This window comes from Eucyclogobius newberryi, unplaced genomic scaffold (genome assembly GCF_026437365.1).
Source record: "Eucyclogobius newberryi isolate DKJ021-1_F unplaced genomic scaffold, fEucNew1.0.hap1 SCAF_2, whole genome shotgun sequence".
NCBI lineage: Eukaryota > Metazoa > Chordata > Actinopteri > Gobiiformes > Gobiidae > Eucyclogobius > Eucyclogobius newberryi.
This window is the reverse complement of record NW_027315834.1, coordinates 2785378-2812877: the sequence shown is the minus strand read 5'-3', so window position 1 is coordinate 2812877 and position 27500 is coordinate 2785378. Positions and strand designations below refer to the sequence as shown.

The window sequence follows — 27500 nt, the reverse complement described above, 5'->3', positions numbered from 1 at the left end:
ACACTCTGCAGCGCTGAACACATTTACACTCTGCAGCGCTGAACACGCGCTCGGGTCTCGGGTCAGGCTTTCACAGGCCGGGTTCATTAAAAAACTGGCCATAGTTTATCAGGCAAATGACAAAAAAAAGCTCAACCTTTTGGCCCCGAGTTTGGATGGAGAGGCTGTATCGCAAGAAGAGATTATAAAAGAGATGATTTAAAATCTATTGAAGTGTAGATTAACTGTGTTCATAAAGAATCACACACAGATATATTCACTATGTCAGTGGTGATGTAGTTTGTGTTTGACTTCAGTGGTTGGAGTTTGGACACAGTCTCAGCAAAAAAGAAACAAAGACAAAGGTGAAGTGGATAAACGAGCGACTCAAACGCAGCTTCATGTGTCAAATACATCAGAGTGAAATGAGTGACACGACTGCGTCTCAACTGTAAATGGCAAAAGGAATAATATCTCGACTGTCTCCACATCATCAGAATATAGCGTGCTTTGGTCCTTTTGTCACAAATATAATCCCTGTTTTAGAGCCACAGAGCTTCTTTTCACTGACAGAGCTGCACGACACAAAGGCGGTTGAAACGAGCGCTCTTGAACTAATGAAAGCACTTTAAGCTCAACTGTTTATTTCAATCCATGAGCTCAGTTTGGGAACAGAATGTTAATAACATTTAAACATTGAGTTATATATATTATATTAATATAAGGAACATTAAACTGGTTTTGGATCATGACGTGTTCGTTTCTCAAAGCTGATTCTTCAAATCGAGAACAGGGAAAAGAGCTAGTTTTAAATCTGATTCAGATTTAAAATGACTTTCTAAAGCGTTGTCCAGATGACCTTTGACCCAGACCTTTTCTACGATGGATCACTACTGGACGGATGAGGGATTACGCCGACTGGTTTGAATGTTACGTTGAACTTCTTCCTCTCACAAAGTCTTTGGTGTCGCATGAGTCAGAAGCAAATGCACGTGTTTCGGAACAAACTCTCGTCTCAAAAACACGATGATTCATCTGACTCTTTCCTCCAGGTCCATCACAGGGCTCCGCTCACCGTGCTTTTGCCCGATCTCCAGCAGGACCGGCTCCCCCAGCTCGATGGTGAACGTCTTGTTCTTCTCGTACTCCTCATCGTCAATGATCTTCACCTTGATCACCTTCCTGTAACACACGGATGTCCAGCTTTTAGTTCTGTTTAAAACAAACCGAAGAACAATTATGTCAAACACCAGACTTCCCCCTTCACCCTGTGATCGCTGCTGCAATTTACCCAGGACACACTCTTCACATGCTAACATGCACACTCTCCACATGCTAACGTGCACATTCTCCACGTGCTAACGTGCACACTGTCCACGTGCTACTCTCCACGTGCTAACGTGCACACTCTCCACGTGCTAACGTGCACACTCTCAACGTGCTAACGTGCACATTCTCCACGTGCTAACGTGCACATTCTCCACGTGCTAACGTGCACATTCTCCACGTGCTAACGTGCACATTCTCCACGTGCTAACATGCACACTCTCCACGTGCTACTCTCCACGTGCTAACGTGCACACTCTCCACGTGCTAACGTGCACATTCTCCACGTGCTAACGTGCACACTGTCCACGTGCTAACGTGCACACTGTCCACGTGCTACTCTCCAAGTGCTAACGTGCACACTCTCCACGTGCTAACGTGCACATTCTCCACGTGCTAACGTGCACACTGTCCACGTGCTACTCTCCAAGTGCTAACGTGCACACTCTCCACGTGCTAACGTGCACACTCTCCACGTGCTAACGTGCACATTCTCCACGTGCTAACGTGCACATTCTCCACGTGCTAACGTGCACATTCTCCACGTGCTAACATGCACACTCTCCACGTGCTACTCTCCACGTGCTAACGTGCACACTCTCCACGTGCTAACGTGCACATTCTCCACGTGCTAACGTGCACACTGTCCACGTGCTAACGTGCACACTGTCCACGTGCTACTCTCCAAGTGCTAACGTGCACACTCTCCACGTGCTAACGTGCACATTCTCCACGTGCTAACGTGCACACTGTCCACGTGCTACTCTCCAAGTGCTAACGTGCACACTCTCCACGTGCTAACGTGCACACTCTCCACGTGCTAACGTGCACACTCTCCACGTGCTAACGTGCACACTCTCAACGTGCTAACGTGCACACTCTCAACGTGCTAACGTGCACATTCTCCACGTGCTAACGTGCACATTCTCCACGTGCTAACGTGCACATTCTCCACATGCTAACGTGCACACTCTCCACATGCTAACGTGCACACTCTCCACATGCTAACGTGCACACTCTCCACATGCTAACGTGCACACTCTCCACGTGCTAACGTGCACACGAGAAAACAGTGCTCTTGCTCAACATAGATCCTGTCATAACTCACAGACCTAAGACTACCTGAAAAGCCTCTGGATCTCCAGTTCAGAGCTCGTGACTTTGCTGTAGATAGTAGTTTATGTAATTTCAAATCATACAATTTAGGGGTAATTTTGTGGGGAATGATGACACGAGAGGTAATTTATCCAAACAGGATGCACTCATGCTAACGTGCTCTTGGCTCTCCTTATGCTAGCTTGTTCATATGTAAACACAAGTCAGGCCATGTAAACCCTGGGGAGTGACAGTAAACACAGTAAACACAGTAAACAAAGTGCAGGTGGAGTGTAATGTGCACAGGCACCGAGCCACAGTGACCAGGCCTCTGCTCCAGCTGATGCCTCCATCTCTCCATGGATAATGCTGAGCTGGGTCACTCAGACTCAGCTAAACAGATATATATATGTATATATATATAGGCTATAGGCCAGGAGGAGCGAGCACAAGGAGCAGAGGGCCACGGGGCCACAGACAACCTGACAATGTCAAACTTGAGTTGAGTCATTCAAAATGTTGCATTTTTCGATGCCTCCACCTCTAATAAGACAGTAAAAAATACTAGTTTTTGTTGTTTGGACCAACTTAGCAGGAAGCAGGAGGGCCAACAAAAATTGGTCTGAGGGCCACATTTGGCCCCCGGGCCTTAGTTTGAACATGCCTGCTATAGGCCCACAAATGGGCCACAGAGAGTAGGCTAGAGGCCCACAAATGGGCCAAGAGAGTAGACTAGAGGCTCACAAATGGGCCACAGAGAGAAGGCTAGAGGCCCACAGGCAGTCTGATGTTTAAAGGGGCCCCATGTAAGTTTTCAAGTTGAGTCACATGATTTATTTCATAAAATATTTGTTTGCTTCACCCGGAAGGTTCCGCAGTTTGCTATGAACTCATATCTAAGGTAAGTCTCATGTAATTTCCCTATAGCCGTTAGCATTAGCCCACAAAGCATGTAAAGCATGAATAATCCAGTGTCATTGACCACATTAAGGAGAAGTCAAATCCTGGCTAAGAATCACTGTCAAGTCAAGTGTGTAAAAGTGTGTAATATAGATGATAATTAGGCTAATAAAAGACTAACTGACGTGTGCACTTAATATCTTCTTTTACATGTAACTGATGAGGAGAGCAGATAAAAAAGATCAGATTGTTTCCACAATAGAGACATTTGTACAAGTCTATGAATGTTTATGGACTCAATAACCCAACAGGCCGACTGCATCACACACGATTCAAAACAAACAGGCCCCAGATGCAAAACGATCAGAATAATATATCATTTGAATAATAATGTAACGTAGCAACCACTTTTGAGTCTATGGCCCTGTCCCTGTCTTTTATGACGCACACGTGGACAGTAAGAGCACAACATGGCATGACTCTGAGTGAAGTCTTTACGAGTGTCGTTAGACCCCACGGGGCTGGAGTCACTTTACAAACTGCACCTCTTTTATGCCTCTTCCTTTGAAGTGTGTGTGTTTCGAGCTTGTTACTCCTCGACACCTGCTCCCCTGAAACTCCTCTCCGTCAGGGCTCTCTGGGGTGGCCCTGTCCTGTCAACGCACTGACATGTTCCACACAAGCTCAACTCGCTCGCGGCACAAAAATAGAACACCGCCACCGTCTTCCACATGGGCGCGGCGTGACGGAGACGCCGGGCCGGAATGGGCTTTAGGAGCTGCTTAAGAACGTCGTCTCGAATCCCTCCACGACCGAGCGACAGTTTGATGTGATTAGCTGCGAGCTTATTGCATTACTGTAATGGACAATCCACTTCCATATCGGGCGCTGCATCGCCTCTGCCTTCGGTTGGCTGGGAGGGCTGTGATTTGTGGTTCGCAGTAATAAAGTGGGCACCATTTTGGAGTTTTGTCAGAGACTTAACACAAACTCTCATTTTGTTGAGTGAGGCAGATTTATGCTCCACTTTTAGCATCAGGGATAAGTCTTTGCTCTGGTGCCTGTCGCTGAGAGAACATCACTGAGCGGCTGCAGTGTGACGAACCAAAGACAACACTGTGACTAAAGAAGACAAACTAGAAAAGAGAATTCAAAAGTTATAATCTCTGTTTCGAAGTGACTGCAAACGTAATCATGTGATGTCATTGTGCTGTAGTGTGAATAAGTACATTTGATTTCATGTGTACGACACAAACAGCTAAGCTAATGTCTATTACAGCTTGGGTTAGCACTCTCACTCACAGCAAGAGGGTCCTGGGATCGTTTCCCCGGCGGCGCTATGCTGTTCTGCGTGTAGTTTGCATGTTCTCTCTGTGTCTGCGTTGGTTTCCTCTGGGGGCTCTCCTACCACTAAAAACATGTACAATAGGCTCCTCCCCTCTGGGGCCAGGAAAGAGAGGCTACGTCTCAGTGGGCCTTCTCTGGTCTGATAAAGGTGAATAAAAAGGCGTTAGAGGTAAAATGTTGCACATTATTTTCATTGCTTTTGTTACTTTTTTGCCATCTCATGTTTTAGAACTTAAAAATAATGTATGCACTGAAAACCCCATAGACTTTCTACCTGTGAGGCGTTCCCGTTCTCTCGTGAGGATTGGTGTTAGCATTACAATGGGGAAACAAAGAAAAGCTAGCTTGCCATAATGCTGTGGCAAGGACTGCACAAACGGAATAAGTTTGAATAGAAAGCAGCGCTCGAAGACAGTTAATATTACAAGGAGTTAATCTAGTCACAAACAGGTCAAAACCTGATAAAGGATTCAGGGGTAAATGCTCTTGTCAGTGAATAACGCTGCTGTAGGTTGTGGTAAGAAGCTAAAGCTAATGTAGCGGACGTACCGCACGTGTCACCTCAGCACTAAAGCATGCACATCGTCACATAGAATCACAAAAAGTGATTAGCTACAAATGGAATATAATCTGTTTGTAACCTACTAAATAACCTACTTTAGACCCGATCTGAACTTTAAACCACGTTGTTGTCTAATAATAAAGTTAATTAGTTAGTGACAAAGGACACAGCGTCCATTGGATTTATTGCATTGTTCTTGGAGAGTGGTTCAGTGTGTTCTGGCCTGGACCCACACCTCCACGTCAGCACCAGAGCACAGTGATGGGAACCCTGGTCTCCCACGTGGAGGCCCACCAGCACCAGAGCACAGTGATGGGAACCCTGGTCTCCCACGTGGAGGCCCACCAGCACCAGAGCACAGTGATGGGAACCCTGGTCTCCCACGTGAAGGCCCACCAGCACCAGAGCACAGTGATGGGAACCCTGGTCTCCCACGTGAAGGCCCACCAGCACCAGAGCACAGTGATGGGAACCCTGGTCTCCTACGTGAAGGCCCACCACCACCAGAGCAGAGTGATGGGAACCCTGGTCTCCCACGTGAAGGCCCATCAGCACCAGAGCAGAGTGATGGGAACCCTGGTCTCCCACGTGAAGGCCCATCAGCACCAGAGCACAGTGATGGGAACCCTGGTCTCCCACGTGGAAGCCCACCAGCACCAGAGCAGAGTGATGGGAACCCTGGTCTCCCACGTGAAGGCCCACCACCACCAGAGCAGAGTGATGGGAACCCTGGTCTCCCACGTGAAGGCCCACCACCACCAGAGCACAGTGATGGGAACCCTGGTCTCCCACGTGAAGGCCCACCACCACCAGAGCACAGTGATGGGAACCCTGGTCTCCCACGTGGAGGCCCACCAGCACCAGAGCACAGTGATGGGAACCCTGGTCTCCCACGTGAAGGCCCATCAGCACCAGAGCACAGTGATGGGAACCCTGGTCTCCCACGTGGAAGCCCACCAGCACCAGAGCAGAGTGATGGGAACCCTGGTCTCCCACGTGAAGGCCCACCAGCACCAGAGCACAGTGATGGGAACCCTGGTCTCCCACGTGAAGGCCCACCAGCACCAGAGCAGAGTGATGGGAACCCTGGTCTCCCACGTGGAGGCCCACCAGCACCAGAGCACAGTGATGGGAACCCTGGTCTCCCACGTGGAGGCCCACCAGCACCAGAGCACAGTGATGGGAACCCTGGTCTCCCACGTGGAGGCCCACCAGCACCAGAGCACAGTGATGGGAACCCTGGTCTCCCACGTGAAGGCCCACCAGCACCAGAGCACAGTGATGGGAACCCTGGTCTCCCACGTGGAGGCCCACCAGCACCAGAGCACAGTGATGGGAACCCTGGTCTCCTACGTGAAGGCCCACCACCACCAGAGCAGAGTGATGGGAACCCTGGTCTCCCACGTGAAGGCCCATCAGCACCAGAGCACAGTGATGGGAACCCTGGTCTCCCACGTGGAAGCCCACCAGCACCAGAGCAGAGTGATGGGAACCCTGGTCTCCCACGTGAAGGCCCACCACCACCAGAGCAGAGTGATGGGAACCCTGGTCTCCCACGTGAAGGCCCACCACCACCAGAGCACAGTGATGGGAACCCTGGTCTCCCACGTGAAGGCCCACCACCACCAGAGCACAGTGATGGGAACCCTGGTCTCCCACGTGGAGGCCCACCAGCACCAGAGCACAGTGATGGGAACCCTGGTCTCCCACGTGAAGGCCCATCAGCACCAGAGCACAGTGATGGGAACCCTGGTCTCCCACGTGGAAGCCCACCAGCACCAGAGCAGAGTGATGGGAACCCTGGTCTCCCACGTGAAGGCCCACCAGCACCAGAGCACAGTGATGGGAACCCTGGTCTCCCACGTGAAGGCCCACCAGCACCAGAGCAGAGTGATGGGAACCCTGGTCTCCCACGTGGAGGCCCACCAGCACCAGAGCACAGTGATGGGAACCCTGGTCTCCCATCACCTTCCCCACTGCGCTCCACCGTCTGTCAACTATATATCACACTTCAGCGATCAGTCCAGTACAAATGATGATACGGCACAAATCCACTGCTCGCGGTGGTGAACTGCACTCTCCGCGCTCGTTTACGGCGACGTCGGGTGAAGAGGAAGCGAGAAACAGCACCGCGGTTTTACAAACGGAGAAAACAAGACATTTTAGGAACTATATTGCGATTTTAACTGTCCAAAATTCAACATAATGATCATAGATTAGAACTATATAATATCTAACTATATAAATATCCTGCTCGACTCCACCTGACCCTCTGCATCCTCTTCTCCCGAGCAAAGGGCTGTGGAAGCGTTCAAATATAGGTTTATTAGTGCTGAGCAGCTCTGCGCTGAGGGCGTTTTGAGCATGTTTTGTGGGCGGTATGAGGCGGTGTGACCCACAGAGACACACGCAGAGCACGCAGAGGCCAGAACTGCAGATTTCACTCTCAAACTTCAATCAAAGCCGACAGTTCCATGAGTTCTATGAGTTCCATGAGTTCCATGCAGCTCGTCCACAGCCGCGCTACTTTCCAAAGCCAAGAATGAAATAAAACAAGTGCCTGGAGCGGTGGAAGTCTGGGCCTTTCTGCTCGCACCGCCGCCTCCGCGACCCGCCCCAGATGAAGTGGAACAAAAGGGATGGAGTCAAAATCTGGGTTTGACTAACTGTTGTATCCTTATATAATCTTGATTATTTAAGGTTAGAGGTCCAACTTGTGCCTCTGCTGGTTTAAAAAGGGCATTACATCACTGCTGAACACAAGAGGCCCTAGAGAGCCCGCTTGGCTTTATAAACTAGTGGTGGGATCTGGAAATGCAACGTGAGGAGCTCATTCGGCTTTTTGTAATTGGCTAAAGAACCATAAACAGCTTTTATATAACGTGAAATATTTTGTACTTGTACATATTGTTATTACCATAGGTGTTTTTTTAGATTAGAATGTGATGATGTCATACTGCCAGATAGTGATTACCACTACTTTGCCATGAAATATTAGTAAAAAGGTTTAACTATACAATAGGATACAAATTGTAAAACACAATAAAACATAATTAAATGATAATTAAATCACTAAAATAAGACAATAAAGGCAGAACCTGGATAAAGATACACACACTCACGCGCTGTTACAACCCAGAGAATAAGTGGGACATAAAACACTCCCCTGGGGGGCTGTTCGGACGTGGGGGGGCTGTTCGGACGTGGGGGGGCTGTTCGGACGTGGGGGGGCTGTTCGGACGTGGGGGGCTGTTCGAATGTGGGGGGGCTGTTCGGACGTGGGGGGCTGTTCGGACGTGGGGGGCTGTTCGAATGTGGGGGGGCTGTTCGGACGTGGGGGGCTGTTCGGACGTGGGGGGCTGTTCGGACGTGGGGGGGCTGTTCGGACGTGGGGGGCTTTTCGGACGTGGGGGGGCTGTTCGGACGTGGGGGGCTGTTCGAATGTGGGGGGGCTGTTAGGACGTGGGGGGGCTGTTCGGACGTGGGGGGCTTTTCGGACGTGGGGGGGCTGTTCGGACGTGGGGGGCTGTTCGAATGTGGGGGGGCTGTTCGGACGTGGGGGGGCTGTTCGGATGTGGGGGGGCTGTTCGGATGTGGGGGGGCTGTTCGGATGTGGGGGGGCTGTTCGGACGTGGGGGGCTGTTCGAATGTGGGGGGGCTGTTCGGACGTGGGGGGGCTGTTCGGATGTGGGGGGGCTGTTCGGACGTGGGGGGGCTGTTCGGATGTGGGGGGGCTGTTCGGACGTGGGGGGGCTGTTCGGATGTGGGGGGGCTGTTCGGATGTGGGGGGGCTGTTCGGACGTGGGGGGGCTGTTCGGACGTGGGGGGGCTGTTCGGATGTGGGGGGGCTGTTCGGACGTGGGGGGCTGTTCGGACTTTAAAACATTATGTGTGGTTTGTGGCGCCACAGAAGTTACACTGAAAAAAGAAGCCATGTGTTCAAACAAACAGCATCTTGAAACTAATTAAAAGAGTTCAAATAAATCCAACCCATTCAAAACTACTCAAAGTAATCGAATGTTTTAGAACGAGGCCGTTGCAGTCGCGGACAAAAGGAGCAAAACGCAGGGAGCATTTGTGGCTGCGTCCAGAGGGAACAGTGCATTCTGGGAGTGAATCAGAGGTCACTGTGGGTCAGAGCACGCACCAAACACTGGGCATTTACGTAACGCTTCATGTAATGTTATTTATGCGCTGCCATCTTGTGCTTTCATTCTCAACCGTCAGAAGCATCTTGTTCAGTCGAGGTGAGACTTTCAGAGTGGGAGCTGTTGATGGCACCTCCAACGAGAGAAGCACGAGATCGCTGAGAAACGGCTTCAGAACGCTGCAAAAGGAGCTGTACATGCTTAAGTTTATTCACCACGAGGGTTCGCCACCTGCTGGTCGACATGGAGATGATACTGCATTTCCTGGATAGTTTCACGGAATTAAACACATTCATCTCCACGGAGACAAGCAGGTGGCGCCATCTGGCCAAGTTAAGGCTAATTTATGCTCTATTTTCCAGTGTCACAACTGAGGCCATTACAGCAAACGAACAAACAAGCTCAAAGTCAAACAAACAAACTGTTTCCGTGGACGTCCTGGCGATGCGGTAACGTCTGCAGGGATGTGTGTGTGGTCAGAATATGTATGAGCGGCGTAGCACGGCGTGTTGTGGATGTAAAAGAAACGGTGAAACGCACAAGGGTATCGCATGGCAACAACATGAGACGACCCCAAACGCACACAGAAATGCCCAGTCTGCGTACGTCTGTCTCCTCAGAGCTTGTGTGTGTGTAGCATCAGAGCTGTGCATGTGCTGAACCACTGGGGGCAGTAGAGAACACATTTTCTACAACATAAGTGACCTAAAAACTGTCCTGAGCGCTGCCGTCTTTGTTTTACTTGTTTCTCCTTTTCTTCACACGCCTTCTAAAAGTTCTACTTTTGTCTCCTCAGTCCAGAGTATTTCCCCAAAAGTCTTGGATGAAGATGATTTCTGGCCAGATTGAGATGATCCTTCATGTTGGTTTTGCTCTTTGAACTCTGCCATGAAGGACATTTTGCCCAGTGTCTTGCTCATGGTGGGGTCATGAACTCTGACCTTCACTGAGGCTAGTGAGGCCTGCAGTCCTTTACATGGGCTCTTTAGTGACCTCGTGGGTGAGTCGCCCGGTCACTCCTGGGAAGGGTCACCACTGTTACAGATCTTAATTACTTTCTTTCTCATTTGCTCCTGAATTTCTATCGATCTCAGCATGATGTCGAGCTTTTGAGGATCTTTTGGTCTTATTTAAGTGATTTCTTGACTAAAAACAGGCGTGGCAGTAATCAGGCCTGGGCGTGGCTAGAGAAACTGAACTTAGCCGTGATAAACCACAGTTAAGTTATGTTTTAACAGGATGGCAATCACTTTGACTCAGGGCCATGTTAGGTTGGATTTAGTTTCCCCTTAATAATAAACAATTTTCTTGGGTTGTCTCTGACTAATATTCAAATTTGTTTGAGGATTTGAAACGTTTAAGTGACAAATATGCAGAGACAAACAGTGTGTTGTGATGCTCCGAGACTCTCGTCTGTTCTCATCCATGTTTTAGAGCTGCTCATGACAAATGCATGCTTCTGGTCTGAGGCTGAGGCGCTGGAGGGAGTCGAGCAGGAGAAACATCTCTACTTATATAAAGGATTCAGTAATGGTGTTAATGGTGAGTAAAGAAATATTCTGTAAAAGCTCAAAACACAACTACAATGTGAGAGTTGCTAAAGAACAAATCTGAAAGTGTCAAACTCTGCTTAATATTAAGTAGACTGCTGACATCAGAAAAAACATCGGATCAACTGCATGAGTTCAGGAGGCGTGGCCAGTGCTCCTCAGGAGTGTTTCTGTTGCCTCTAACAGCTGAGGTCACTTGTGATCAACATGTGCCCATCAGAACAACCAGGCTGTCCCGGGCTGTGGCCTCGTGACGGCTCTTAAAGGTGCCATAACATGCTTTTTGTCACGTTTCGTAGTCTATCCTAAGTGTATAATTGATCATAATAAGTGTTGTGCAACACCCTTAACATAATAGTTAAGAAATATCACCCAGACCTTGGACCCTCTCACCAACCCGGAAATGCAAACGGCTTGGTTTGATATTCGCCCCCACCCTTGTGAAGAGTGATCTGGCTCCCTCGCCCAACCCGTGACGTAGTCTCAGAGCGTGTGTGCCCCGCCCACCCGTGACGTAGTCTCAGAGCGTGTGTGCCCCGCCCACCCGTGACGTAGTCTCAGAGCACGTTTGTGCCCCGCCCACCCGTGACGTAGTGTGTGCCCCACAGCTGTGTGTTTTTAGCTCCGCGGTGCGCCGCTCCGCGCGAGTGAGTGAGAAAGAGTCTACTTTGAGACTAAATATAATACAGGCGGGAGGGGGAGGGTGAGGGGGGATGGTGACGCGTGCTTGTCCTTATGACGCGGTCTTGCCCCTCCGCCCGTCAGTTTGAGATTGGAGGAAAGGAGATAGTCTGTAATATAGCTAAACACTGCGGGAATCAATCAAAAACACTTTCTGGACATATATGAAGCACAAATAGCAATGTAAGAAGGTTAAAAGCTCTGAAAAGTCAATTTTGCATGTTATGGGACCTTTAAACTGTAGAAGTGGTGCAGATGACCGCGACACAGAGTTTGTGCAGGTTTTCAGTTATTATAACTGCTACACTGACTGTGACGTGCCCTCACAGTGGTGTGTGTGCGGCTGGCATTACTTTAAGATGCGCTATATTTATACGCCCACGTCAAACCCATTTCAACACACTATTCATCATCCCATAACAGTACAAAGAAAAAAGGAAGGAAGGAAATCACTGAACTGAACCACTGATGCATTTTGGAGTTTGCCTGAAAAAGGTTGAGGACCTTTGTTGACCCCGTTCTAATAAAGGCCATTCATGTGGACAGAGCTTGACCACACGAGCCTGAAGAGCAAGGCGCGCCTCACATCTTGTAAGGTTTACTTTTGTGTCTGTAACCATGTGTTTGAAGGACGTGGGTTAAACAGACCACGGCCAAATGACTGGGCTGTGTCACATCCACATAATGAGCGCTCGCTCATGGGGCTAAAGTTAGATTTAAAGTTAAACATCAAATTCAAGCTCAGCTCTGTAGTTAGACCTCATTTTCCTTCTTTGAACTATGTTTGGCGCTGGACTGTGCCCCTGAGACCTTTTACTCTAATTTTCAGCTTTTATTTTAAGGGGGAAAAGGTGGCTCACTAGCATTAGCACCACCTCAAAAATGTATGAACATGAAGAAGCCTGAATAGTTCATGTCATGAGAAGTAAACAAATATTCTATTCTAAATATCCTACGTCATTATCTGGAAGCGTGAAGCATGAAAATAATAGAACATCTCTCTCTCATTGTGATGAAAGAAGTAGCATAGAGTTGGTAATGTTTTGGGGGGGAGGGGAACATAGGCCTGAAAGGAGCAGGACGAGAGGAGGGCGAGGGCCTTTAATGCCACTGCTGCTTTAATTATCGTTATCATTTATTTTTGACATACAACTGTTAACCTACTGCAAACATGAGCCAAACATTATTTGATTAAAATCCTTAAAAACAGAGCAGACTGGTTAGCAACAGTGTGATCTCAGCAAAGTGAATGAAACCAAACCAAATGGAAGAGGACAAAGGGTTAAACGTTCTGGTACATTTTGTCCAATAGTCACATGAAGTGACCTTTGTGCTTTTACAGATGTCTCTGTCTTGTTGAGGAGAGTGTGACTGTTATTTGTCTCCTGCATGTTGTGTGTTTAATTCTATTATCTTAAGTATTATATTTCACTGATTCTCATTGTACTTGTGTCATGTGTGTGTTTTGTGTCTGTTACAACAGATCAATATTTACATGTTAGACTCTGGCACATTTACATGTTAGACTCTGGCACATTTACATGTTAGACTCTGGCACATTTACATGTTAGACTCTGGCACATTTACATGTTAGACTCTGGCACATTTACATGTTAGACTCTGGCACATTTACATGTTAGACTCTGGCACATTTACATGTTAGACTCTGGCACATTCACATGTTAGACTCTGGCACATTCACATGTTAGACTCTGGCACATTTACATGTTAGACTCTGGCACATTTACATGTTAGACTCTGGCACATTTACATGTTAGACTCTGGCACATTTACATGTTAGACTCTGGCACATTTACATGTTAGACTCTGGCACATTTACATGTTAGACTCTGGCACATTTACATGTTAGACTCTGGCACATTTACATGTTAGACTCTGGCACATTCACATGTTAGACTCTGGCACATTCACATGTTAGACTCTGGCACATTCACATGTTAGACTCTGGCACATTCACATGTTAGACTCTGGCACATTCACATGTTAGACTCTGGCACATTCACATGTTAGACTCTGGCACATTTACATGTTAGACTCTGGCACATTCACATGTTAGACTCTGGCACATTCACATGTTAAGACTCTGGCACATTTACATGTTAGACTCTGGCACATTCACACGTTAGACTCTGGCACATTCACACGTTAGACTCTGGCACATTCACACGTTAGACTCTGGTACATTTACACGTTAGACTCTGGCACATTCACACGTTAGACTCTGGCACATTTACACGTTAGACTCTGGCACATTTATTTCACATGTTAGACTCTGGCACATTTACATGTTAGACTCTGGCACATTTACATGTTAGACTCTGGCACATTCACATGTTAGACTCTGGCACATTCACATGTTAGACTCTGGCACATTCACATGTTAGACTCTGGCACATTTACATGTTAGACTCTGGCACATTTACATGTTAGACTCTGGCACATTTACATGTTAGACTCTGGCACATTTACATGTTAGACTCTGGCACATTTACATGTTAGACTCTGGCACATTTACATGTTAGACTCTGGCACATTTACATGTTAGACTCTGGCACATTCACATGTTAGACTCTGGCACATTCACATGTTAGACTCTGGCACATTCACATGTTAGACTCTGGCACATTCACATGTTAGACTCTGGCACATTTACATGTTAGACTCTGGCACATTTACATGTTAGACTCTGGCACATTCACATGTTAGACTCTGGCACATTCACATGTTAGACTCTGGCACATTCACATGTTAGACTCTGGCACATTTACACGTTAGACTCTGGCACATTTACACGTTAGACTCTGGCACATTCACACGTTAGACTCTGGCACATTTACACGTTAGACTCTGGTACATTTACACGTTAGACTCTGGCACATTCACATGTTAGACTCTGGCACATTTACATGTTAGACTCTGGCACATTTATTTCACATGTTAGACTCTGGCACATTTACATGTTAGACTCTGGCACATTTACATGTTAGACTCTGGCACATTTACATGTTAGACTCTGGCACATTTACATGTTAGACTCTGGCACATTTACATGTTAGACTCTGGCACATTCACATGTTAGACTCTGGCACATTTACATGTTAGACTCTGGCACATTTACATGTTAGACTCTGGCACATTTACATGTTAGACTCTGGCACATTTACATGTTAGACTCTGGCACATTTACATGTTAGACTCTGGCACATTCACATGTTAGACTCTGGCACATTTACATGTTAGACTCTGGCACATTCACATGTTAGACTCTGGCACATTTACATGTTAGACTCTGGCACATTTACATGTTAGACTCTGGCACATTTACATGTTAGACTCTGGCACATTTACATGTTAGACTCTGGCACATTTACATGTTAGACTCTGGCACATTCACATGTTAGACTCTGGCACATTTACATGTTAGACTCTGGCACATTTACATGTTAGACTCTGGCACATTCACATGTTAGACTCTGGCACATTTACATGTTAGACTCTGGCACATTCACATGTTAGACTCTGGCACATTTACATGTTAGACTCTGGCACATTTACATGTTAGACTCTGGCACATTTACATGTTAGACTCTGGCACATTTACATGTTAGACTCTGGCACATTCACATGTTAGACTCTGGCACATTTACATGTTAGACTCTGGCACATTCACATGTTAGACTCTGGCACATTTACATGTTAGACTCTGGCACATTTACATGTTAGACTCTGGCACATTTACATGTTAGACTCTGGCACATTTACATGTTAGACTCTGGCACATTTACATGTTAGACTCTGGCACATTTACATGTTAGACTCTGGCACATTCACATGTTAGACTCTGGCACATTTACATGTTAGACTCTGGCACATTCACATGTTAGACTCTGGCACATTTACATGTTAGACTCTGGCACATTTACATGTTAGACTCTGGCACATTTACATGTTAGACTCTGGCACATTTACATGTTAGACTCTGGCACATTCACATGTTAGACTCTGGCACATTTACATGTTAGACTCTGGCACATTTACATGTTAGACTAACACATGTTGATTAATATGTCCCATATTAAATACAAGATAAAACATAAAACATGTGGTTATTTTACTGCGGTTTGGAGGCTGTACAATGTGTTGGATGAATATTGGTATAGCAATATTGGCTAATATAATAATCCATATGGCAAGAAACTAAATATATTGTAACACTAAGTATGTATATTAAATGAAATGCTTAAGATTGAAATATGTCTGAATATTGACACAAGAATTTGAACTGTAAATTAGGACATGCTGTATTTTTGTTTCAACCCATTTCAACCCACTCGTGACAATAGTGAAAAAGTGTTAGTTTGCTGCAAGTTCAGATTTGATCCTTCCATATAAAGTTTCATTGAGCGAAGCAAAAACTCATATTTCTGCGCTTCACGTTCACTGAGTCACTTCTGCTGCTTCACTGAGAGACACACTCATACGCACTGCACCGTCCCCCTGCTCTGAACCTGTCCGTCACACATGAACTCATAACGTGGGGTCATCAGAGGGTCACGGAGGGGTCGGCAGAACAGGAAATGAAGACACGAGACATCACGAGACATCACGAGACATCACGAGACATCACGAGACATCACGAGACATCAGCTGTCTTTGCCATGCTCCCAAAGTGGGCCCTGACCTGGGAGTCGCAATAATCACAATGACTTTAATCAATGTCTGGAGGAAAATCTAGATATTTTGTCCTGTATTTTGCACTTTGTGTTTTGTAAGTTAATGACATTAAACACGTTTTTAAATGATTTGACACTTAAATTATAATTATCATTCTGAAGTGGGGATCCCGAGTTGGTCACGGGGATAATAAAGTGTATCTTAAGCTTGACCTATTTGTAGGAGGTCCCTGAACATTCTGGGAGCCCCCCCTCCTAGGAAGCCATCACATCCTTAATACCTCATCAGAATCAGAGAAGGTTTAGTGCCACTGTCAATCAACAGAATTCACAAACATAGGAACTTGTCTTGGTGATTCAGTGCAACACAAAACAATGAACAATGAAAAAACAACATATATAAAATCAAAAAGCGCATGAATTACAGAAAAACTTTAAACAATTTAAATCTGCTATAGGATACAAATAAAAATAGGCTTAATTGGACACAAATTACAGTTAAATATAACAAAAAGTGAACAGTGAGTGATTAAATTATACTTAAAGTGTTTAAGAGGTGTTCATGAGTCCAACAGCAGAGGGAAAGAGACTGTTCTTGTGGGAAGAGGTTCTGGTGGCCTCCTGCCTGAGGGGAGTGGCCTCCTGCCTGAGGGGAGTGGCCTCCTGCCTGAGTCTGCAGCCGATTACCTTCTCAGCAAAGGTCGCTGTAGTCTCTGTTTGTCCCTGGCTGTGGCTCCAGCGTACCACACGGTGATGGAGGAGGTGATGGAGGAGGTGAGGATGGACTCAATGATGGCCGTGTAGAACTGAACCATCATCTCCGCCGGCTTTCCTCAGCTGCCACAGGAAGTACATCCTCTGCCTTCTTGATGAGGAGCTGATGGTGGCCCCCACTTGAGGTCCTGCTGATGGTGGCCCCCACTTGAGGTCCTGCTGATGGTGGCCCCCACTTGAGGTCCTGGTGATGATGATGCAGAGGAAGTGGAGGGAGTCCACAGTGTAGATGGGGAAGTCTGAGATGGTGACTGGGGGGCTGTGACTTTCCTGAAGTCCACAATCATCTCCACTGTCTTCTGGGCATTGAACTCCAGGTTGTTACAGCTGCACCAGGACACCAGCCGCTCCACCTCCTGTGGTCAGACTCCTCCCCCCGAGATGAGCCCGATGAGGGTGGTGTCGTCTGCAAACTTGATCAGTTTTACGGAGTCATGGCTGGAGGTGCAGCAGTTTGTGTACAGGGAGAAGAGCAGAGGAGAAAGTACACAGCCCTGTGGAGCTCCTGCACTGATCCCAGTCCCAATGTTTGAGACAGTCTTCCCCAGCCGCACACACTGCCTCTGATCCGTCAGGAAGTCAGTGATCCACCTGCAGGAGGAGTCAGTGCTCCCCCTGCAGGAGGAGTCAGGCACGCTGAGCTGGGAGAGCTTGTCCTGGAGCAGAGCAGGAGGTGGTGTTGATGCAGAGCTGAAGTCCACAAACAGGATCCTGCCGTAGGCTCCCGGGGAGTCCAGGTGCTGCAGGTGAAGTGGAGTGCCAGGTTGATGGTGTCGTCCACAGACCTGTTGGCTCTGTAGGTGATCTGCAGGGGGTCCAGCAGGGTGTCCAGCAGGGTGTCCAGCAGGGTGTCCAGCAGGGTGTCCAGCAGGGGGGAGGTGAAGGACTTGAGGTGGGGCAAGACCAGGCACTCAAATGACTTCATGACTACAGACGTCAGCACCACAGGGCTGTGCTTGGTCCCCTCCAATATATTAGACAATCAAAAACAGTCAGTGGTGTTACAATTTATGGGACGGAACATAAAATGGCCCATGAGGAGGAGAGAGGATGTTTTAATTAACAAGCTTGACCTCCCTTGCGGAGCACTACAAAAGATCAGTATACTCAGGGGGAGCGGGGCAGCTACTTCATGTATTTTTGCCAATATTTAGTCATTTTGCATCCTCATAAAAGGTATTTCCATAACTGCTACATAGCAACCATACAATGAACACAATGGTCAATATTTGAGCAATAAACATATATGACAACACTTGCACTCTTCCTATTGGTCAGCCTCTTCAGATGTTTCACTGGAGCCAGCCCGAGTATTTCATAACATTCTTGACTTGAACAGTTTTGCAGCTGAATAAGAGTCATTTTGCTCTCGGACCCTGTGAGTTTCCATCTCTCGTCACCTTCACGTCTGTTGTTCTCCTGAGGCTTGTCCTGAAACCACTGAAACATCCTCTGCTCCTCTCCCTCCTCCGCCCCGCTCCTCTTCCTCCTCTGCTCCTCTCCTCTTCATCCTCTGTTCCTCTCCTCTTCATCCTCTGCTCCTCTTCCTCCTCTGCTCCTCTCCTCTTCATCCTCTGCTCCTCTTCCTCCTCTGCTCCTCTCCTCTTCATCCTCTGTTCCTCTCCTCTTCATCCTCTGCTCCTCTTCCTCCTCTGCTCCTCTCCTCTTCCGCTTCTGCCCCTCTCCTCTTCCTCCTCTGCTCCTCTTCCTCCTCTGCTCCTCTCCTCTTCATCCTCTGCTCCTCTCCTCTTCCTCCTCCGCCCCTCTCCTCTTCCTCCTCTGCTCCTCTTCCTCCTCTGCTCCTCTCCTCTTCATCCTCTGCTCCTCTCCTCTTCCGCCTCTGCCCCTCTCCTCTTCATCCTCTGCTCCTCTCCTCTTCCGCCTCTGCCCCTCTCCTCTTCCTCCTCTGCCCCTCTCCTCTTCATCCTCTGCTCCTCTCCTCTTCATCCTCTGCTCCTCTCCTCTTCCGCTTCTGCCCCTCTCCTCTTCCTCCTCTGCTCCTCTTCCTCCTCTGCTCCTCTCCTCTTCATCCTCTGCTCCTCTCCTCTTCCGCCTCTGCCCCTCTCCTCTTCCTCCTCTGCCCCTCTCCTCTTCATCCTCTGCTCCTCTCCTCTTCCTCCTCCGCCCCTCTCCTCTTCATCCTCTGCTCCTCTCCCTCCTCCGCCCCTCCCCTCTTCATCCTCTGCTCCTCTCCTCTTCCTCCTCTGCTCCTCCCCTCTTCATCCTTCCACCTTGCTTTTGCCGTGAGCCTGATGAGTTGTAGACCTTGGTCTGCCCTTAAATAATCCAGCTTTATTGCGCCGAGCAGCGCTGAGCGTGATAACCGCACAGAGACTCTGAGCAGTGTTTAAAAATAGATGGTGTTTAGGCCGGGCACGGTCGGGGCACATTTCATCGATGAGCAAAGTGCATATGGCAGGTGTCGAGAGAAGTGACTCAGATACACACAAGGTTTGACTAACTATGTAGTATTATTGAAATGTGGGGCCACAGGGGGCAGCAGTGACTCTGTGGCATGACCGTACCCCGTGCCGTACCCCGTGCCCACCCGCTCTCATCACGACATGCACTTTGACAAATGACCAGAGTAACAAGGAATGTGACGGCTTAGTTTTGTGCACCCATGTAATCTAGTTTTTCAAATCAGTAACGCATTTCTCAAAGGTCTCATCTCCTCAGTACAATCCCAATGTCCCAATGTCCCAATGTCCCAATGTGCCAATGTGCCAATGTGCCAATGTCCCAATGTCCCAATGTGCCAATGTGCCAATGTCCCAATGTCCCAATGTGCCAATGTGCCAATGTCCCAATGTCCCAATGTGCCAATGTCCCAATGTGCCAATGTCCCAATGTGCCAATGTCCCAATGTGCCAATGTCCCAATGTGCCAATGTCCCAATGTGCCAATGTCCCAATGTCCCAATGTGCCAATGTGCCAATGTCCCAATGTCCCAATGTGCCAATGTCCCAATGTGCCAATGTCCCAATGTCCCAATGTCCCAATGTGCCAATGTGCCAATGTCCCAATGTCCCAATGTGCCAATGTCCCAATGTGCCAATGTCCCAATGTGCCAATGTCCCAATGTGCCAATGTCTCACTGGTGACGCTTGTGAAGCCAATGAGAAATAAACTTTCAAATGCACGTTTTGAAAGACTCTAGCACCACTCCGCTGTCAGGTGTCACAAAACGGCCGATAGCACGACACAGGAAACAGTTCAGGTGTAGAAATAGGGTTTTAATTACCAGCAGAGATCAAACGAGGAAGTGACTCGCATAGCAGAACACGAATAGGCAGGATCAGAATCAGAATAACAGGCGCTGGAAGCTAGGGAAACACACTAGACAATCTGACCGGTCCATATACTGAGGTGGGGCAGGCCAGGTGAATGTGATCAGCAATTAAAGGCGTAATGGACAATATTTTGGCTCAAACCTGAGTCTCATTTCCTCGTGGCGTGGACGGCCGATTAGTCCAGCCACGTATCACATATAAGAGGACACACCTACCGCTCACCTGCAGCCTCGTGCGGCTCGTCCCCAGGAGAGCAGCACGTTTCCCTGTGTCTAAGCGCATGGATCTATCATAATATAGTTCCCTCAGTGTACGGGACAAAATTAAGACAGAGAAAGACAGTTCGAGCTCAAAAGAGACAGAAATCTACGGAGACGAGATATGTGATGCGATCCGTCGCTCTAATAAACAAACGCACGTGTAGCCGCGAGGCTGTTGTGTAGATCCGCAGGGAGGAGTGACAAATCGTCCATTACGCCTTTAATGCAGCGCAGGAGAGAGTGGCAGAGTCTGCTCTCTGATTGGCTGGCTGATGCTGAACACTCCAAGCTTTCTGACTGGTTGTTGTGGCACTGAAGGGGATTGACCAATGAAAAAAAAACTAAAGCCTGGCTGAAGTTGTGACGACCGCACACGCTGTGATCGTGGACAAACTGTCCAAACTGTCTGAGACCTCGTTCTATGACCACACAATGCGATTAGCCAACATCATTTCTGACCCCAGCCATGGTCTACATAATAAGCTGTTTCCATGTGGGTGGGGCCTGTGTCTCAGTCCTAAAGCTAAACCTGGAGCATCAGCTACAACACAAACATCAATGTCTTAATGTGAGTAGACAGGTTTTGTTGGATGTCCCACATGTTCTATGTGTAATGTCATTGTGTTTAGATTATTATTATCATGTGAAGGAGCTGGTGTTCAGTGCAAGACACATTTCAGATCTTGAATCCGACAATAAAGTGTCTATATATCTATTCTTTTACTGGGAAATTGCTTACAGCAGGGCGTGTCACTGGAAGCATGGGTCACGCTGCACACGCTCCCACAGAGGCGAGTGGAGGCGGAGTCTGGTGACTGTGACATGTTCAGACAGTCTGGGCTCACATATGAACCACACAAAGCATTTTATACTTATGGAATATCTGGGTTTGACATCACCACATTCTACAGGCCAATCATGTCAAATGTACATGTCAAATGTACATGTCAAATGTACATGTCAAATGTACATGTCGAATGTAAGGCAAGGCAAGGCAAGTTTATTTGTAGAGCACATTTCATACACAAGGCAATTCAAAGTGCTTCACACAGCAGAAAAAATGCTTTCAAATCACAAAGAAATTACAGAAACAGAAATACAATACAATTAACTGAATTAAAAATTATCAATCCAACTGATTGTCTAAACTAATAAAATCACAAACAAAAGAGAAGAGTGCAAAGAAAAAATCCTTTCAGTCATATGCGCAGCTAAACAAAACTGTTTTTAGCTTAGATTTGAACATTGTCAGAGTAGAAGCCTGTCTCACATCTTCAGGAAGACTGTTCCAGATTTTAGCTGCATAAAACTGAAACGCAGATTCCCCATGTTTTGTCCTGACTCTGGACACCAGCAGGAGGCCGGTCCCTGAGGTCCTCAGAGTCCGAGATGGTTCATATGGCACTAACGTGTTTTTCAAACTTCCTATAAGTTATTTGTTCTTTTCTTCTGTATCTATCTCTGTATCTACCTGCGTTGCATCAATGGAATTTCCCCATGTGGGACAATAAAGGATTATCTTATCTTATCTTATATCCAAGATGTACTTTGGTGCTAGGCCATGGAGAGACTTGTACACAAGCAGAGCTGCTTTAAAGTATCTTCTCTGAGCCACAGGGGGCAGTGCAGAGACCTGAGAACAGGACTAATGTGATGGTACTTCCTGGTTCTGGTCAGGACCCGAGCAGCAGCGTTCTGGATGTACTGCAGCTGTTTTACAGCTCGTTTGAAGAGACCAGTGAGCAGGCCGTTACAGTAGTCTAATCTACTGGAGACAAACGCATGGATAAGTCTCTCTAAATCTGGTTTTGACACTATATTTTTGATTTTGGCAATGTTTTTTAGATGGTAAAAAGCTGCTGATGTTATTGATTTGACGTGGCTGTTAAAGTTCAAGTCTGAGTCCATTATTACCCCCAGATTTCTAATTTGGTTTGTAGGTTTTAGAGCGAGACTCTGGAGGTGACCACTAACACTTTCTCTTTGTTTCTGTGGGCCAAAAACGATTATTTCAGTCTTGTCTGAGTTCAGCTGGAGAAAGTTGTTTTGCCTCCACAAACTGATCTGTTGGATGCAGTGACAGAGTGAATCTACTGGTCCATAGTCACCTGCCGATAGTGAAACATAGATCTGAGTGTCGTCTGCATAATTGTGATAGGACACATTTTCACTGCGTATCAACTGACCTAACGGCAGCATGTAGAGGTTGAACAGAAGGGGACCCAGGACTGACCCTTGGGGCACTCCACAGGTCAGGGTCATGTGGTCTGAGACACAGCTACCAATTTCAACAAAGTACTTCCTGTCTTCCAGATAGGACCTTAACCAGTTTAGGGCAGTGCCAGTGATGCCCACCCAGTCCTCTAGTCTCTGTAAGAGGACCCCATGATCGACAGTGTCAAAAGCAGCACTCAGATCTAACAGAATTAAGACTGAGGCTTTGCCTGTGTCAGTGTTCAGGCGGATGTCATTTGTCACCTTGACAAGAGCAGTCTCAGTGCTGTGATGAGGTCTAAAACCTGACTGAAAAACATTAAATGAGTTGTTTATTAAGAGGAAATATGTGAGCTGTTGGTAAACAACCTTTTCAAGGACTTTGCCCCAAAATGGCAGATTAGAGATGGGCCGGTAATGACTCAGTACTGCGGCATCAAGACTGCTCTTCTTTAGGAGAGGCTTTATGACCGCAGTTTTCAAAGACATTGGGAATGTTCCAGATTGAAGTGACATGTTAACTATGTGAGTTAATGGTGCTAACAAACTGTTCAGCACAGACTTTAGAAATCTGGTGGGTAACACATCGAGGCAGCATGTAGATGAACTCAGACTGGTTATGATCTCATGGACAGTTTTGTCAGTTACTGGTGCAAAGTGAGTTAGCTCCACTCCACCTCTAGTTAAGTGTCTTTGTGGTTTTAGGGTAATTTTTTGCATTGTGGGATTTATAGCATTTTTAATGCCCTGAACTTTGTCATTAAAGAATAATGCAAACTCATTACACTTGGATGTGGAAATGAGTTCTAACGGCAGCTGAGCTGGAGGGTTTGTTAATCTGTTTACTGTGGCAAACAGGACACGCGAGTTGTTACTGCAGCTTCCAATAATTTCAGAAAAATATATTTCCCTAGTTCTACGTAAGATTAGGTTGTACATGTTCAGCTTCTCTTTGTAAATCTCTTTTTGAACCTGGAGCTTTGACTTGCGCCATTTCCGTTGGGCCCTGCGGCACTCCCTTTTCTGTGCCCTGACCGAATCATCATTTCTCCACGGCGCCTTCTGCTTATTTTTAACCATTTTAGCCTTTATAGGGGCGATGGTGTCCAGAACATTCAAAACACTAGATGTAACAGAGTTCAACAAATCATTTACATTAGAACATGAGACATTTTCAAAGTTTATCATTTCCATAAACAGTGCACCTGTGCCATCACTTATGTGTCTCCTCTGAACAACTGCAGGACCAACCGGAGGTTTGGGAGAAACAGACAGGTCAAAGAAGACACAGAAATGATCAGACAGAGCAACATCGATCACATTAACATTTGAAATATTTACCCCCTTTGTAATTATGAGATCTAGAGTGTGTCCTTTGCTGTGGGTGGGGCCTCTCACATGCTGAGTAAGACTGAAGGTTTCAAGGACAGCATCAAACTCTTTTGCGTTTCTATCACAAATATTATCAACATGCACATTGGAATCACCTGTAATGACCAAACCATCAAAGTCTCTGCATACGACTGAAAGCATCTCAGTAAAATCATCAATAAAACTTTGGCAGTGCTGGGGAGGCTTGTATAAAACAATGAAGAGAATGGATGGAGACCGTTTTAGCTCCATTTTAAAGGATACATACTCAAATTATGAAAACACCCCAAAAGACAACCTGCGGGTAATTATTTCATCTCTAAAGACAGCACAGACTCCACCCCCTTTTTTGTTTTCTCGTGTTTCAGATTCAAACTTAAAGTTGGGTGGAGCAGATTCTATCAGAACTACATTTCCTGTGTTTTTGTCAAGCCATGTTTCAATTAAAAACATAAAATCAAGATTATAAGAAGAAATAAAATGATTAATTAAGAGAGATTTGTTACATAAGGATCTGACATTTAGCACAGCAAGTTTCAGACTAGTTTCAGTGGGACTGGGCTTTATCTTTTCACAGGGAATATGAATCACATTTCTCAGATTGGGCCTGACTCGCATTTTGTTTTTCCATCTGTGTGATGATGTGACTACAGAAATAGCACTAGGGGGGGCTCTTTTTGCATAGGGCCCCGGGTTGGTTTGATTTTTAATGTGACAATAAGTCCCGGCAACGCTGAGACCCAGTGCATCCTAGCTATGGGAGATACCAGGTGAAAGGCGAGGTTGGATGGGTGGTGGGGCTTTTGTAGCCAAGGAGAGTTTGGGACCAGGTGAGAGGCGAGGGGGGATGGGTGGTGGGGCTTTTGTTGGTGTAGTCGGCTTGTGCAGGGAAGAGTTGATAAGTATTGACATAGCCCTTGCTATATTGGGCGTGAGTGGAGCCATCTTAATGCCTGATTTGATCACTTTCAAAATGGCTGGGAAGGCCCATGGGTGAGAGTGGAGATGAGAAGGAGAATGATGAATCTTTAGTGGGAGTAGATGTTGCAGGGGGAACCCAGGGCTGGTGTGAAGGCAGGGGCGATGACAGGGATGTTGTTGAGCTTGTCACAGATGGGTCCAAGGCCTTTGAAGATTGTTCCTTTGCTGGAGGCGGTGGAGGTGAATGTGGAGCAGCTGGAGCTGAATCCTTTGCTGGTGGTGGTGGAGCAGCTGCTGATGAATCCTTTGGTGGAGGCTGAGGTTGTGGTGCTTTTGATGTTGAAACATTGGCTCGGTCTCTGGCTGATGGAGCAGGAATTCTTCTCTCATTCCTCTCTTCTCTAACTATCTGCTCAGGACCCTGTCCAGGCCCAGTCCAATGCCTCAGAGCGTGGAGCAAGTTCTCTGTCAGCACCCTCACTCCACCTCTGCATAGGTGGGGGCCATTTCTCTTAAACAGGTCCTCTCGTTTCCAGAATAGATAGAAGTTCTCAATGTAGTGTAGTCCTCTCGGGGAACACTCTTTGGACAGCCATGTGTTCAGCTGAAGAAGCCGGCTAAACTTGTTTATCCTCCTGTCGATGTTTGGAAGAGGTCCACTTATGAAAGTTTTGATTTACATTTTATCAAGCACGTCGAATAACTTCAAGAAGTCTTTTTTCAAAACTTTAGTCTGTTCCCGCCGCATGTCCACTGCACCCACGTGCACAATCAGCTGTTTAGCTCCTCCATGCTTAGCCATAATATTTGGAAGGAGTGACGTTATCTCAGAAACAGTGGCGCTTGGAAAAGAATGTGTGTTTATCTTTTCATGCGTCACGTGATTTATCGCGCCGTCCCCAACTAAAACAATCTGCGTGACCTTGGCTCCTGGCACAGATCCTCCTCGCTGTATTTTGGCCATGTCATCTTTCCTTTTTTCATTTAATTCCATCTCTGAAAGTGGTAAAAATCTGTTTGTGAGCTGTATTTTAGGTGACTTCACGTTATCTTTGTATCTTTTAGGCTTTGCTCCAAGTTTGTTCCAAGAAACAGCCTGGTCTTTCTGTTTTTTAGACAGTTTTGGAAACGACACAGAGTCACTGCGGTTTAGGTTGAAAGTAGCAGTTTTTCTTTTAAAAAGTGTGCTCTTCTTACCATCGGTTGACACAGGAATGGTATCGTGAAGAACTTTTTCAGATTCCAAAACAAATATCCATGTTTTCAACTCATTAATTTCTTGTTGATATTTCCGACAGCGTTCACAGTCTTTCTCCCTTCTTCTCCCGGACATGTCGCTGGCGTTAGATGTGTCGTTACAACTGGAAAAATGTTCTTAAAATCCTTGGTTTACTTGAAAAAGTCTAAAGCAAAAATGTTTGGAAGACAAAAACTGATTAAAAAGCAAAATAAATTGATTGAATGAATATTATTGAATAAATTTGAATGTACATGTCAAATGTACATGTCAAATGTACATGTCGAATGTACATGTCAAATGTACATGTCAAATGTACATGTCAAATGTACATGTCATGACAAATAGGAGCAGTGAAAATTAATATAGTTGAAATGTAGATTTAGGCCCATAATAAGTGTGTGACATCACTATTCACTCACTCCACAGCCGAGGGTGGCGCTATTGTAGCCACAGCTGAAAATCTGCACCACCAGTCACTGAAGAACACAACAGTTTTCACTGGAGCCCCTGCGGTCCCTGTAGCCCTTGCGGCCCCTGCTTCCCCTGTGGACCCCATGACCCCTGTGTAACCCGTGGCCCCTGCTTCCCCTGTGGACCCTGCTGCCCCTGTGGACCCCGTGGCCCCTGATGTCCACAGTGTCTCCCATCCAAGTGCTAACCAGGCCCAGCCCTGCTTAGCCTCAGAGATCTTACAAAGATCAAAGTGTTATGACTGCATGAGAACGATTATATAACCAAGTCTATTTTTGTCAGTTAAAGCACCAAATTCACCAATTCAAACAGGAAATATGTCAAAAAGATTGATACATTTTTAAGTTGAATGTTTCAATATATCAACTTACTGGAAAAAAAGACTTTTAGAAAGTGCTGTATGAAAATAAATAGAAAATATAGATCTGGTGAGGTTTCTGTCATCGCTACGGCTACGCCGTAACAAATATGACATGGGTCTCATTGACTTTTTTGATCGGAACGCCACAATGGAATTTTGTGCTAAATTTCATAAAATATCGAAAAATTAAAAATGTTGCCCTCCATTTAACATTTTATGTCACTCTGTAGGGGGCGCTGTCGCGCCAAATTAATTAATTTCACTTGAAATAGGTTTATGGCAAAGGGTTCAACAACTGATTCAAATCTGACAC

The 27500-nt window shown here is 46.6% G+C and overlaps 1 protein-coding gene across 1 annotated transcript in view; it reads right to left on the bottom strand.

Moving 5' to 3' along the window:
* Positions 1 to 27500, bottom strand: part of LOC140367240 (sodium/calcium exchanger 1-like) — a 75440-nt gene that overhangs the window by 16495 nt on the left and 31445 nt on the right. The window contains exon 11 of the mRNA XM_072453607.1: positions 1055 to 1161. Coding sequence (XP_072309708.1) covers positions 1055 to 1161 — 107 coding nt within the window. The remainder of the gene's footprint in view (positions 1 to 1054; positions 1162 to 27500) is intronic.